The following is a 14,474-nucleotide window of genomic DNA, read 5'->3' on the forward strand; positions in this document are numbered from 1 at the left end:
AAGCAGTGCAAGGAGGATAGTCGAACACTGCATCTTACTGCTCACTGCAAGTGTCCCCGTACGCGACGACAATTTGTTTCGAAGCGACTGACTGAACCAACAGAAGCAAGCAGATATATCCCATCGTGGTATATGTGTACATACAAAAATCGACATCCCATCTCTCCCTTTGCTCCTCCATTGGACACTCTCTATCGTCGCTCGGTCTTTCCTCCCTTTCTCTTTCCTGCCAACATCCATTTCGGTCTGGTGATGGGGACATGTCTATCAGACTCGGAAGCCTTTGCCAACCTATTAGGTTCTCTTTGCGCGAACATCCTGAGCTCATTCGCCTTGTCACTCTGACCGTGATGGGCGAGACCCGCCAGTTGTCTGTTGTTTCTAGGGTTACGGGGGTTGGCCAGCTTGCCGACTCCTCGCTTGGTCGTGGTCATCTTGGACGATCCAGCAGTAGACTCCATGTCCACGTCGTCAACACCAGCGTCCATGTCCACATCGGCATCCCGTGCTTCCGCAGCCTCCCAAGCGGCCTTCTTGGCCTCCACCAATCGACTGGCACGTTTCTCCAAAGACAGAGGGTCGTGTCCTGATTTTCGCATACCAGTGGTGAATTCAGAAAGGGTGACATGTCGCTTCTTTCGGGGGATGATAGGTCGGTTTTGTAGGTGGTTCTTCTCTTGAGAGATCTTCTTGATCGAAGCTTTCTTCTTCTTGATCTGGCTGGCAGCGTCTCGGAACTCTTCCTCGTCGGAATCGAGCTAGATGTTCGCATCAGCACACCACCGAGTCGTCGACTAGGATCATAACCCACCATCTCAGACTCGTCGGACGCATAGAAGCCCTCAGCCTCCAAGGCCTCCTCCTCACGCTCGAGCGCATCGAGCTTCTCGGCGATATCGGGATCGATGAAGTCGGCGACGTTCTTTCCGTTCATGAACTCAGGGATCTTGTCGTACTTCCACGAGTCATCGGCGAGAAGGTAGTTCTCTGCGAGATGTTAGCACTGTGTCTTTACACTGACAGATGCGAGACTCACTTTTCGTGTCGGCGGAGAAGATGCCCATACCAGATAATTCCATTTCCTGCTCTGCATCCTTCTCCAGTCTCCTTCTCTCGGGGTCTGTCTTGTCGTACTTGGCCTTGTTCTTCACAGCCTCAGGAATGAAGGGCTTCCTCTCTACGTCGTCTCGCTTTTGGGGGACAGCAACGTGAATCTTGTTGGCAACCATCTCGATTCTGGATCCCTTGAGCTTCTGCTCAACTCGGTGGGCAAGCAAGGCATCACAAGCGGTGTTTCGGACGTTCATCACACCCTCTTCTGAGTAGGTAGACGCCTCGACAACAGTGATGGACTTGTCTGCAATGATGCTGTCGAGGTAAGATCGGTTCTCGGCTGAAAGGTCGGAAAGACGAACTATGTCGATCTTGTTGATGACAAGGATGGTGGGCTTGTTCTGGAAGAGGGGTTTGATGGAGTGGAAAAGCTTGCACTGTGATAGGTTAGTCGTAGCGCGCCAGAAAAATATCCCAGAATAACTTACTTGCGCCTCGATTGTGTAGCCACACTGCTCACTGAGATCCATGAAGTACATGACGGCGCTTCGAAGATGAGCCAAAGCGGTGATCGACTGCATCTCAATGGTGTTCATTTCCTCCAGCGGGTGGTCGAGTACACCAGGGGTGTCAATGACCTGCCACCGGAGATACTTGTAGTCCATGTGACCGACGAAAAGCGATTTAGTGGTGAAAGCGTACTGAGCGGCTGTCAGCGACAGCACACCAAGCGACGAGCAACGAAACGTACTGGTTGAACATCCACATCCGCCCTAGTGATCTTGTTGACAAAACTACTCTTTCCGACGTTGGGGTAACCACAGATCAACAATGTTCTGGTGTTGGGGTCGATCGCGGGCAATCTTGAGATATGTTGTCGGACCTGCTCAAGGTAGGCCAAAGGATCCTTCTGTCTCCTCATGATGGTTGCCATACGACCAAGAGCAGCCTTCTTGAGCTGCTTACATCGGTAAAGCGAGTCACCAAACTTGAGTAGTCTACAGTAATCCTTGGCGACTTGTGAAATCAGGTGTCGAGCGGTATTGATTTGACCGAGGGCAAGCTTGTAGTGGTTCTTGTCGTAAAGAACGTTGAGCAAAGAGGAGAGGAAAGGGTGCAGGTTCTGCGAAAGGGTCAATCGTCGGCAAGAGGTCTGAAAGAGTTGCAAAAACTTACGTCGAGAACTGGGAACTCGGAAATGATCTTGCCTAGTTTCTCGTCGAAAGTGTCTTGAGTGAACTTGACCTTTCGCATGTAGACTGGAAACAGGCGTGTCAGCGGATGATCTCAAAAGGTCCGGACAGTGAGACTTACAGTTCCTAATACGAGAGATTTTAAACTGCGACGATGGCGATTGTCAGTAACTAGACCACGTATGACTGCTTCAATCGTATCGAGCTCACGTTCTTGTGGATGACTGTAACAGATTAACAATCATGAGCTCTACATCATGCATGAACCGCAGACACTGCTCAGCACTTACCGGTCGGCGTCTTCCTCATGGTAGCATTGAGGACGATGTCGATGAAATCAGCCGAGGTCGGCACTGGCGCAATGCGCTGCAAACCTGCAACGGAAGACATGGTGGCGGCGAAGTCGATGATACAGAAGGGTAGGAAGGGGGTAAAAGACCCAAGCTTGGGTCGTTGCTGTCCGAAAAGGTCCAAGGGTGGAGATCTGAACAAGCGACAGACAAGAGACTCGAGGATGAAAGATGGATAGCTTGGTCGACAAGCTGTTTTGAGGTGGTAAGGAAGGAGGTAAGAGTCACTCTGCGTACTGAAAACTTGGGTCGGTGGAAAGTGGACCAGAAAATCTCTCTTGCACGTAAATTGATCCGCCCTGAAAACAAGCTGAATGACGTGGCTTTGCGAGAGTGGCAAAAAAAGACAGGCATTGTGATACAGATGATCCCGAGAAAGAAGGGACAAAGAAGGGCTTTTGTATTTCCCGGGAATAAGCGGTGATTCGTCTGTTCTAGGTGATTGTGGCACAAATGAAATGGGATCAAAGTCAGGAAGACGCGGAGCCATAACGAGAGAGTTGAAAGACAGATGATTGACGGCAGCGGTGAGCACAGAGACAAGAGAGAGAGAGAGGAACAGCGCTTCGCTTGGGACACGCTTTCATCATTGAACATCCTCAACTAGAGTGTCTGGTTCAACATTGTTGCTCAACATACCTTTTTCAATCTTCCGTCTCAAATCTTGGTATATCCTACCAATAAACATATAGAGAGGTCAAATCTCACTTTCTTACGTGTTCAAGAAACCAAGGACCTCGCCTCTTCTTTCGGAAGAAGCAGCACATTTCCACGCTTCTTGTCTTCTCTCTCCTTCCATAAGAGTCAACCAACCTTTTCCACTTCGAAATAGACGAGCCCCGTTCCTTACCGCTTTCCACTCATCATCACTTTTCACAATGGCATCGGTCGACGAACTTGCCGTTAAATACTCCTCCCAACTTTCCCAACTCCAAGCAATCTTCCCGACATGGGACGAGGAAGATCTCGTTTACACATTGCAAGATGTCAAGGGAAACGTTGAAGAGGCGGCAGTGATGATCACAGAGGGTGAGTCCATGACCCACAGCTACCCAGCAGCGGCGTCCTCAATTTATCTATCCCACCTCCGCCCAATCCCTCTTCTGATCACCTTTCATGACTACTCTTCCATCGTGCTAACCTCACATATTGCAGGTCGCGCTGCTCAATTCACCCAAGCTAGCCGAAAGAAGCCCGTCAAATCAAAGGACACATCTTTCAAAGCTCATTCGAATCGAAATGCAGACACTGGTGGCTGGGAAGCTGTCAATGGTGATGAAGGCAGAGGCTCAAGAGGAGGTAGAGGTGGGCGTGGAGGTGCTCGAGGAGGCCGTGGTGGTCGAGGTGGAGGTGAGTTGGTGGTCATGTTTCGACTGCCGGGCCTTTCAAACCTCAATTTGGCGTTCATGACTGAAGCATTCCGTTTCCAGAACCCTTGCGAGGTGGCCGAGGTGGTCGAGGCGGTTTCCGCGGTGGTCGAGGCGGTCTGGCTAATGTCAATGGACACGCCAAGCCAACTTCTACTGAAGGTCCAACCACGACTGCTACGACAGAAGAAGGATGGGCTAGTCAGGTTGAACAAGCCTCTTCATCGGCTGATGCTCAAGAAGCGGATAACATTGCGCCAGCGGAAACAAGCAACAACGAAGATTTCTCCGGCTCTGGCGGATGGGGCGATGCGCCTGCACCGAAGGAGATCGAGAAAGCCGCGAAGACTGGAGGAAAAGGTTGGCAAAAGGAGCTGGACAAGCCTGTTCCGGTTGCCTCTTCCACTGTTCCATCTGTTCCTGCTGCCAAACCGAAGTTGACTTGGGCCCAAATCGCCAAGTAAGTGCTTTGTGGCTAGAAATTCGACACGAACGCTGAACTGTGCGCTCAGACCTGTTGAGAAGCCCAAGCCCGCACCTCCTCCCGCCCCTGTCGTCCCCGAAACCCAACCCGAGCCCGAGCCTGAGATCACCTCAGACGAGCCTGTTGCTCAAGATGAAGTCGAGGTCGCCCCAGACGCCCTGGAAGAGACTGCTGAGGAGCCGGTGAAGGCTTGGGGAGATGCACCAGCACCGGAAGAAGTCGAGGAGGAAGCTACTGCTGTTGAGCCCGAAGCCTCCGTTGAGGAAGCTTTCACTTCTCCCTCAGCCGAAGATCTGCTGCCGGAGGAACCGGCTGCGCCTCAAGAGTCAAGCGATGTTTGGGAATCTGACCCCGCTATCGCAGGTTCCGGCGCACAGCCGGACTGGACGAAGAATGAACCTCAACAGACCGCTGCTCTCGCCGCTCCGGAGGCTGCGACCACGTATCAAGGACCCCCTGGATTCAGCAGTGTTATTGCCAAGGCTGCTCCCGGTGTCCAAGCTGCTCAACAGCCTAGATCCAGCTCCAGGGCTGCTCAACGCTACAAGGACGCTGAAGGGCAGGGTGTTGTCCTTCCTCCCACCGCCGGCGGTCTCTCGTCAATGGAGATGCAGTTTGGCAGTCTCAGCTTCGGCGGTCTGAACGGCGATGGCGTTGATTCTCCTGTTACCGCTCCTGAGCCTAAGCAACTGACTCCTGCCCAAGCTGCTCCTCTCCCTGTCCCCGCGCCGGTTGCCGTTTCTCCTGTTCGATCCACTCAACACACCGTCTCTGCGCCCTCCGCTCAACCTCAACAGCAAGCCGCTGCCCCTAATCCAGCCTCTGCTCCCTCCGCTCCCTACTACCAGCAACAACTCTCGGCCCAATCCCAAGCCCCTCAGCCTCAACCTCCTCAGGCATACACTGCTCCTCATCAAACTCTTCAACAACAAATGCAAGCGTATCAATACCTTCAGCAACAACAGGCTCCTGCGCAAACACACTCTCAGGACCACGGGTTACATCAACCTCAAGGAAACCAGTTCTACCGACAACAAGACTTCTACAACCCTGTCGGTTCACAACCTCAGCCAACAGAGGCTCAAGGCCAGCAGTCTCAGCAGCAGCAACAGTCGACTCAACAACAGCAACAGGCTTCTAGCCCGTATGATGCGCCTTTCGGAGCTTTCGGTCAACAGTCTCACTTGTTCGGACAATCTGCTCAACAGCAGAACCAGCACTCCCAGACAAACGACCCGTATGGGGCTGCTCACAGGGTGAGTGCTTTCAAAAGTGCTATAGCTGAACACCGCTGATCAATGGTAATGTCCTCTAGTCGTACGACTCGTACTCTGCTAGCGGCTATCCTCGACCTCCGGTAGAAGAGCCCAAGCCTGCTGCTCCCGCTCCCTCGCACACACCTACTGCCTCTGCTCAACCTCCTCATCAGCAGAGCGGTTACTACTCCCAGATGGGCAATATGGGCTACTACCAACAAGGTCCTTACAACCCGTATTACCAATGTGAGTGACAACGGAGTGTGATGCAAAATAGGTTTGCTGATACATTGCCCTAGACGGTCAAGCTCCTCAAGCCGGCTTCCAACAGTACTACCCTCTCGCTGCCCGAAACCTGTACGGTCAGCCTGCACCTCAGGCTCCTCCCGCCCCAATCCCTCAGAGCAACAAGCCTCAAGCTCCTCCCGCTCAATCACCTTACGGTGCTCCCCCTTCTTACCCCTCCTCTGCCAGCTACGATGAGCAATCATTCGGTGGTTTGGGCCGATACGGCGACTCAAAAGCTCAACAAGCGGGTCAAGTCCAGTCTCAGGGTGCCCAGACCGCCGGTGCAGGTGGAGCTCAGAATTCTCTGAACTCCGCCAGCCCTTACAACTCTCAATCTGCCGGCGGTGCCGGTTTGCATAACTTCCTGGGAAACAACGCGATCTCTGCCCCAGGTTCTGGCGCAGGGGCTTCCCAAGCTTCTCGGCCTCAAGCCGCTACTCCGGAAGATGGATTCAAGTCCGCTCCAGGGGTTCAAGCCCGACCTCAAGGTAACAACAACGTCCCCCAGGCTCAAGGTGGTCAAGGATTCGGTAGTTACCCTTACGGCGGTGGATACGGCGGTCAAGATTGGGGACAGTACGGTGGTCAGCAATACGGATCGAGAAACGGTTACAGCCATTGGCAGCAGTAAGCGGGGAAGAGATGCATGATAAGGTTGTTCAGAGGTTTTTTCACTCTTCTCGACCTACTTTCCTATCTGTGTCCAACTTCTTTCCACCCCTCATTCATCTTACTCTTCTTCTTTGTTTCTCCTGATCAAGAAATCAAATATCATCAACGACATCACACTTCTCTCGCACGCATGTGTACGCCAAAATTGAACGAAAAAGCAAAAGCATTGTGTCTTCTTTCTATTCTTCTTTTTCCATCATCTTTCTAGCTTAACTTGACTTGAGCTTAATCCAAGTACCCAAACACCATTGGTAGCTCGCAATCCAAATGTGATGAAAAAACCAATCTCTCATGCTTGTCTTGCTATGGTCACAAGTCGAATGCTGTTCACCCTCGAGGGCATGCATTGAATCAATCTCTTTGGTTGTATGCATAATTCGTTGATGCAAAAGACTCGAAATGCCAGGACGAAGTAAGTCGAACAAAACCATCAATTTTCATCATGATGACTGAACTATCTTGTACAACGTCTGATATAATAATCATGATGCAAACAATCAAGTCATCCCTCTCGTTTCCTTTCATTCGTCGTTTCGTTCGTTCCGTATATCAGACCCATATACTCGTATAGGTTCTCTCTATCCTCTCTTGTTGGCTCATTCTTGGTTACGCTTCTTCTTTTTCTTTCAAGGTACTAAAGTGCTCCGATTTTGCACCCTTTATACCCTTCCTGCACCACTCCCGCCACCACCACCACTGCCCCCCAGCCCTGTCCGCTTCGCGATTTCATTCTGTTTCCTCAACTCCTTTTGTCTTTCTTCGTATGCGTCATAAGCGTACACGATGGGTTTATGATCGATCAATGCGTCTGCCGTCAGGCTTTCGTCAGAATCGGAATGCGTATCTGTGTCTCGGGCCCTCGGATCAGTCGGATTAGGATTGAACATGTCGTTTGGATCAAAGTTGTCTAAGAACCCATTCATCAGTCAAGGTGTCTCAAGAGAAGATGCGGAAAGTTCATCGATCAAGCCACTCACTGTCTTCATCAATCACCGCCCTCCTCTTCCCAAGAGCCTTTCGACTCGGTTTGAGCGGAACGGCGGGCAAACTGTCCCCATCCTCGTCAAGGTCCGCGACAGGCGGAGCGCCTGTTCCCGTGTCGCCCGTTCCACTTCTTGATGGTGGGTTGGACCCAGCTCCTGACACAGCGGTCGTCAGACTCGCTTGACTGGGATTGGCGTTCTTGAAAGGACTAGGCAGAGGACGCGGTCCACTCATTCTCACTCTGCCTAGAGGAGAGCTCGTTCGACTGCCATTCGTTGGACCGTTCGGTGATGCAGGTATTCTGGGGGGATGAGGTAGAGGATGACGTTCCGGAGAAGGTGTGCGGGATCTACCGTCGTACGCTTCATTGAATGGTGGAAGAGCAAGGGTGGCGTCAACTGGTCCTGGAGCAGGTAGAGGAACGTCCAGCTGGCGAGGTGAAGATGACACTCTGTACGGCTGCTCATGAGGGAGCCGAGGATGAGGAGCAGGGGAGGGTGATCGAGATGAAGACGCTGTCTGTTGCTGATTTGGTCGCAGAAGTCCGTCATTGGATTCATATCCTTGCTGCTGAGACAGAGTTTAGTAATCACCTGAGAACACTGACAAATCTTCTAGCTCACCATACGATCCATCCTCGTCTCCTTCTTGCTCCTTTCTCTCACCTCACGCATCTCCTTTTCATCCATTGCCATCCGATCAAGGTCGTCATGCTGCTTCAAAGCCTCGGCCAATGCGCTATGCGCCTCAAACAGGGAAGCAAGCGCAAGCTCTTCGGGCGTCGACTGATGAGGTGTATCCACCTCTATATTGCCGCCGCTGTCCAAAGCAAGGTTGGCATGCCGATTACGAGAGCGTGCCGCTTCTGCTTGGGCCCAGTCCATCTGGTTGGTGAGAGACTCGTGGGCGTGGAACACCTTGGTGTAGAATTCCTGGAGACCTTGTTAGTTTATTGTACTGTAAAAGCGGAAGATAGGCACGGCTTACTCGAATGACAGGTTTGTGTTCCAGATCCTCAGGCCGTGTATACACCAGTGCCTCGCTCAGGACCCTCGCACTCTCTCGCGCAGCTGTGCATTCGTCCATTAATCGATTCACATCGTCATTGTGATTCGGGAGATCTGTGTATCTCGGACCGAAGTTGTTGGGCGGAGGGTTATGTTGAGGCACAGCCGGGGGAGGCAGACCTTGATTGAGGAAGAGATGTTGGAGAGATGGGGACGAAGGCCGACGTGAGACTGGCACAGACTGAGGAGTGGCGCCATAAGCATTTGGCATCCGAGGTTGTTGGAAAGGCTCCGGATTGAATATCGGATGATCAGAAGGAAGAGGATTGCCCTGGAGTACATTTATCAGCGCATTGCGCAATAAGAGTGGGTTGACACTCACAAAGTCTGGCTCGTCTGCCGATTTGACCTTCTTCCAGAGTTCTACCAAAGGTTCAGTACCTTTTTCCATACCGTATGAGAACACTAAATCCGCAATGATGTCTGTAAATAGCCTATGCGTATATTCTGAGAGAAGAGGTTTGTTGGTTGGCGTGAAGAGTATCGGTTCCAGGATAGTGACCATTTTCTTGTTCGCGCCAGAGACTAGGTGTTATTGTCAGCGACAGATCGGCCACACAGGTATGGAAACAACATACTTCGGAATCCTTTCACGGTCACATTTCTCATCAACAGGAGCCATACCTTGGCCGCATTGCGGCGCTGAGCCTCGTTGCCGTCTCTGAACTCTCTTCGGATGGCCCGCACTGCCTCCTTGCTGACTTCATTACTGTCTGAATGATTGATGCGATCGCATACATCGTAGATCGCTGAGGGGGAGGGTTCGTGTATGGCGCATAACATCTCTGCAAACGATAGGAGAATAAGTCTGCGGCATAAGGTGACTATGAAGACAATTCCAACTCACGTATGGCAGAAGTAACATCGTTGGCCTGATTCACTACAGGTGTAGCTGCTGCTGCAGAGTCTCTTCTCCCTCCTACTCCACTGAGTCCCAGTAGTCTACCCCTCGATGCGTCGTCATATTCATGCTGACTGTGAGTGACCGAATGTCCATGAGCGGAAGTTGATTGACTTTCGGTATCCCGCCATCCTTCAGGGATGCTTTCATCAATCGACTGTCGAGGCCAGCCATCACTTTGTTGATTCACTTCGTCCTTCCTATCTTTATCTCTGCCCTTTCCCTTTTTGTCACCCCATCCCATTGCCCAGAATCGCTTCTTCTCCTTGCCATGATCTTTTGTTTGTTCAGCCTCGCCATTCCTCTGGGAGATTGATTGGAGGTTGATCGGCATATCCCCGTTGGGAATATATGGATTGGGAGTTTGTTCGACTGGTAATGATTGGCCACTGTAGGTGTAGGGTTTAGGGGCTGGGAAGGAAGTAATCTGGTCGGGAGCAGGATAAGAGTTTGATAATGGAGAACGAGAGGGTTGAAGAAGAGGTAAGGGAGGCAGTGCGAGGTTGATGTTTGAGGAAAGCGGGACAACGTTGTGTGTATGTGGAGGTTGATGTTGATGTTGATGCACGGACCCACTCAATTCATGCTCGGATCGATTCGATCCATTACCCGACGCAGACATGGCAGACGCAGATGAGTACCCACGTTCACGGCTAACAAATGGGACGTCTGCATCCGGACTGCCAACAGTCCCGCCATACGGAGCAGTGAGGGTCGCTTGTAGACTCGAATGTGATCGTTTCATATGTTGAGGGTAGGAAGCATGCGACGAAGGAGGAGTAGGAGGTCGGGCGCCAGGAGGGAGGAATAGAGCGGTGTGAGTCGAAGCACTTGAGGGAGATGTGGACGACGGAGATGTCGCAGATTGTGCGAACGAAGCATTGGGGATTGGGAGAGGTTGGGAGTTCGCGTCATGAGGATAAGAAGGATCGACGCCGTTCCTCGACACCGGTATAGGAACCGTCGGTGTAAGTTGAGCGGCTCTTCCATCTGCTTGAGGAGCCGAAGCTTGAACTCTCGACAAACGTCGAGCATTTCCATTACCTGTTTGTATGGGTGGAGGTTGTGATCTTGACCCATCCTCCCTCTCCCTCATCTGCTGGATCTCCAGCATGCTCGGAGGTCCAGTTCCTCTCTCCTTCCCCTTCTTTCCCTTGCCTCCCATCATTAGTCCTCCCGACTGTTGCTCTCTCCCGACGTCGGCGGGGAAGGGCGTTACCTCATTCTGATGGCGATGTCCGCCAATCGCCCACTTGTGTTCGTGCTGTGTAGACTCCGCATCGCCTGCTCCTCCGTTGAAGAAGGACGATATGCTCCTGTTCGCTCCATGAGGAGTGGAGGAGCCGGACGGTGGAGTTGATGACGAGGATGGGGGAGGGGGGAGAGGATCGACGATGGGCGCCTTGCTCGTTCGAAACAGTCTTTTCATTGTTGTTTCGAATTGTGTGGCAAAGCGGCTTTGATGTCGAAGAAAGACAGACCAAAGGAACAGTCAAGCTAAGTCAGACGGGTTTGGTTGGATTGGGGTATATACGAGTGTTGAGAGGCTGCGGATGCCGGTGCAACCGTGGACGAAAGAGATACCTCTGTCTTCCAAGTTCCACGTATTCCGAGCTGTTCCCCACTGTCTTGTTGTGACGGTCGTTTCTATCTGCCGATCAACGAAATTATGAATGCAAGGACTGGACCGAGGTAAGCGAGCCAAGCGAACCCAAGAGACGGTACAAAGCACAGCATCCCATTCAAAAAGGCAAACAACGACCAACTCCTCGTACCTCTCTCACCGTACATACTGTATACCTGACTACAGCCCGGCGGACATGTCCACCAAAACCCATCTGGACCACGACACGAACATTGACCACGTGTGACGAGCGTTATCAACCCCTAATCATCTCCACGTCATTCAAAGCCTTTCAGCCGGGGGAAAGCCTATTAACACACGCATTCAAAACGTAGCTCGACACTCGGTGACCTCCTTTTCATACCTTCCTCTTCGTTTGAATACCACCACACCACCACATCTCACATATACACACAATGGCCGACGCTAACGATCTATACAAGGATGACCTGTATGGTGGTAGGTTCTCTCTCTGCCTTGAGATGAGGATGCACTAGGTGATCCGACACTGACCCGCTGCTCTCGCCACGCCCTCCCTCCTTTCAGACCTAGACCTCGAGGATCTCGATGCTTCTCAGTTGGAAGAACTAGTCGAGCCTCCTGAGCTTGAGCCGGTTCCTACAGCAACGACAAGCTCTCAGCCGCCACCGATCACGCATTCACTATCAGCTCCTGTCAGCGCACCATATCAACAAGCAGGCGGATTCCCCGGTCAACAGCAACAGCAGCAACAACAACAGCTACAACAGCAGGATGATGGCGGTCTGGACAGGATCAGACCGAGTGATATGCCTGATGAGGGGTTAGTATGGCTTTCTTGTTATCTCTCGCGTTGAAAGTGTGTCGTGTTGGTCGAGACAAGTAGGATCAAGTTGAGGAGAAGGCGGAAAGCCTTTCCTACTTTCACCACTTTCACCTGGAAGAGGTGCGATCCTTTGTCCTGCGGTCCTTGGCCATGTCGTATCATGTCGTGTCGAGCTACATCACACAGCGAGACACGTGAGATCCGGCCGCGAGAACAGACGCCCGGCTTGCACGTGAGATCGGAACGATTCCGGTGTGTAGAATCTAGCAAGATACGAGATAGCGACATAGTAACGTACCTCTCTTATTTTGGCCTGATCGTTTCTGCTCTGCGTTTCTACTCTGTGTCTCTACCTATCGATTGTAGACCCATAGCATCGAGCTGAACTGATAATACATACTCTACTACCACTACTACTATCTTCGATACGACGAATGCTACCTGCTGTTACTTTGACGATGTGTCTCTGTGACCTATACTTGCGCAAACCACACGACCTCCTCATTCAACTCCAATCACATCAACAAACTCGACTACCTTGCACCTGACTCATCATTCCTCAATCCCGTTCAATTCTAATGTCACCTCTACAGCAAAATGTTCATCGGTGGACTCAACTGGGAAACGACCGATGGTTAGTCTGCCTTCCTCCCTCCCTCCCCTCCTCCCTCTTCCACTGCACCGCTTTCTAAATTCGAGACCAATCTAACATGTACATCTCGCCATAGAGGGCCTCAAAGCCTACATGGCACAATTTGGCGAGATTGACGCCTGTACCATCATGCGTGATCTGACTGGAAGATCTAGAGGATTCGCCTTCTTGACCTATCGGAACCCATCAAGCGTGACAAAGGTCATGTCTCAAAACCATCACCTCGACGGGAAGCAGGTAAGTCGTACAATCTTCTATACACAAATACAAGGAATACAATCACAGCGTGATGCTTCCATCATGTCCACGAGTACAACCTCCAAATCTATCCTCTACCTGCTTCTCAAACTCATTGCGGATACGATCGCAGATTGATCCAAAAAGAGCGATCCCACGAGCAGAACACGAAAGGACGGCCAAAGTCTTCGTTGGAGGATTAGCTCCCTCTGTGAACGGAGAATCACTCAAGATCTTCCTCACGCAATTTGGTCAGGTTATGGACGCGACTGTCATGTTTGATAAAGAGACAGGTCGATCGAAGGGGTTCGCATTTGCCACTTTTGCGGATGAAGACGCCGTCGGGAGAGCTATGGCTGCGAGTGGGATCGAACTGGATGGCAAGCAGGTTTGTACCAGCACCCTTCACGTCAGGTGTGACGAGTATTGATTGGATACGTTTGCCCTCGCATAGATCGAGATCAAGAAAGCTCAACCTAGAGGTGCCGGAACCCAACCTGGTAAATTTGGTGGTCCACAAGGTGGTCGATTCGGACAGAACAACAACACCGGTTTCAACCCTGCCCTCGCTGGTGGTGCGGCCGGTTTCGCAGGTAATAGTCTCGGTGGGATGGGTGGTGTCGGAGCAGGCGGCTTCGATCCGAATGCGATGGCTATGATGTATCAGAACATGATGAAGGGTCCTGCTATGGGTGAGTGTCGTTTGGTTTCTCGTTCTCCTCTTCCAGTCACCTGGAAGACGATGAGCTGCACCCACTCCCAAACGGGTCACAACGTCTTTTCCTCCCTACCATGCGCCACACCTTGAGTCTAAACAATGACCCGATGCTAATACCTTTGTCGCTCGAACAGGCGGTATGATGGGCGGCTTCGACCCCAACTCCATGGCTATGATGTACCAAAACATGATGAAATCCATGGCGGGCGGAGGGATGGGTAACGCCCCTGCCATCAATCCGAACATGGCTATGCGTAATGGAGGAATAGGCATGGGTGGTATGGGCATGGGAGGAATGGGCATGGGCATGGGCATGGGTATGGGTGGTATGATGGGTGGTATGGGCGGGATGGGTATGGGTATGGGCGGTGGTGGTGGTGGAATGGGAAGTATGAACAGGGTGAGTAGTATAGGTTGAGATTTTTTACCTTGTCACCACATTTCTGGCTCTCAGTACATTATCGAAGTGACAGTAGAAGGATCTTGTTCAATAACCAATGCTGATTCGTGTTCTGTGTTTCTAGCCAATGGGAGGAAGCAGCGCTCGACCTATCCCTAACGCACCCCGCGGTCCAGCAGCTATGCGGACTCCCGCCCCTGCAAGCGGATCAGCGACAGGCGGTACCACCCCTGGAGCTGCTGCAGGTGGTACAGGCGCTCAACGATATTCTACCCAAGGATCTGCAAGGTCCAAGCCGTATTGAGTGGGGAATACCATCAGAGACAGTTCGGGGATGAGGTCATGATGACAGTATTTATCGTTGTGTAGCCATGATATCCGGGTAGATATGAAGTACCTCGTACTGTACATATTCTCATGTCA

General features: G+C 51.8%; 4 protein-coding genes across 4 annotated transcripts; 2 read left to right on the forward strand and 2 right to left on the reverse strand.

The window, feature by feature from the left end:
* Nucleotides 1–191: 191 nt before the first annotated feature.
* On the reverse strand, nt 192–2,636 carry IAR55_005665 (uncharacterized protein; the record flags this gene model as incomplete). Its single annotated transcript, XM_066948756.1, has 9 exons — nt 192–758; nt 812–987; nt 1,037–1,490; nt 1,542–1,754; nt 1,805–2,176; nt 2,230–2,312; nt 2,368–2,392; nt 2,457–2,470; nt 2,537–2,636. The coding sequence occupies 9 exons, from the start codon at nt 2,634–2,636 to the stop codon at nt 192–194; spliced, it is 2,004 nt and encodes a 667-aa protein (XP_066800529.1).
* An 838-nt stretch (nt 2,637–3,474) lies between these two features.
* Nucleotides 3,475–6,622, forward strand: IAR55_005666 (uncharacterized protein; the record flags this gene model as incomplete). The annotated part of the gene is made up of 6 exons (XM_066948757.1): nt 3,475–3,625; nt 3,752–3,946; nt 4,027–4,423; nt 4,476–5,703; nt 5,763–5,949; nt 6,003–6,622. 6 exons carry the CDS (start codon nt 3,475–3,477, stop codon nt 6,620–6,622), a joined length of 2,778 nt encoding a protein of 925 aa, XP_066800530.1.
* Nucleotides 6,623–7,322: 700 nt separating this feature from the next.
* IAR55_005667 (uncharacterized protein) lies at nt 7,323–11,044 on the reverse strand (the record flags this gene model as incomplete). Its single annotated transcript, XM_066948758.1, has 7 exons — nt 7,323–7,570; nt 7,641–8,217; nt 8,271–8,579; nt 8,635–8,985; nt 9,037–9,239; nt 9,293–9,499; nt 9,562–11,044. 7 exons carry the CDS (start codon nt 11,042–11,044, stop codon nt 7,323–7,325), a joined length of 3,378 nt encoding a protein of 1,125 aa, XP_066800531.1.
* A 611-nt stretch (nt 11,045–11,655) lies between these two features.
* On the forward strand, nt 11,656–14,355 carry IAR55_005668 (uncharacterized protein; the record flags this gene model as incomplete). Its single annotated transcript, XM_066948759.1, has 8 exons — nt 11,656–11,698; nt 11,786–12,041; nt 12,638–12,678; nt 12,773–12,933; nt 13,067–13,321; nt 13,388–13,625; nt 13,786–14,051; nt 14,176–14,355. 8 exons carry the CDS (start codon nt 11,656–11,658, stop codon nt 14,353–14,355), a joined length of 1,440 nt encoding a protein of 479 aa, XP_066800532.1.
* Between the last annotated feature and the right edge of the window lie 119 nt (nt 14,356–14,474).

Source organism: Kwoniella newhampshirensis, chromosome 12, assembly GCF_039105145.1.
Source record: "Kwoniella newhampshirensis strain CBS 13917 chromosome 12, whole genome shotgun sequence".
NCBI classification, from domain to species: domain Eukaryota; kingdom Fungi; phylum Basidiomycota; class Tremellomycetes; order Tremellales; family Cryptococcaceae; genus Kwoniella; species Kwoniella newhampshirensis.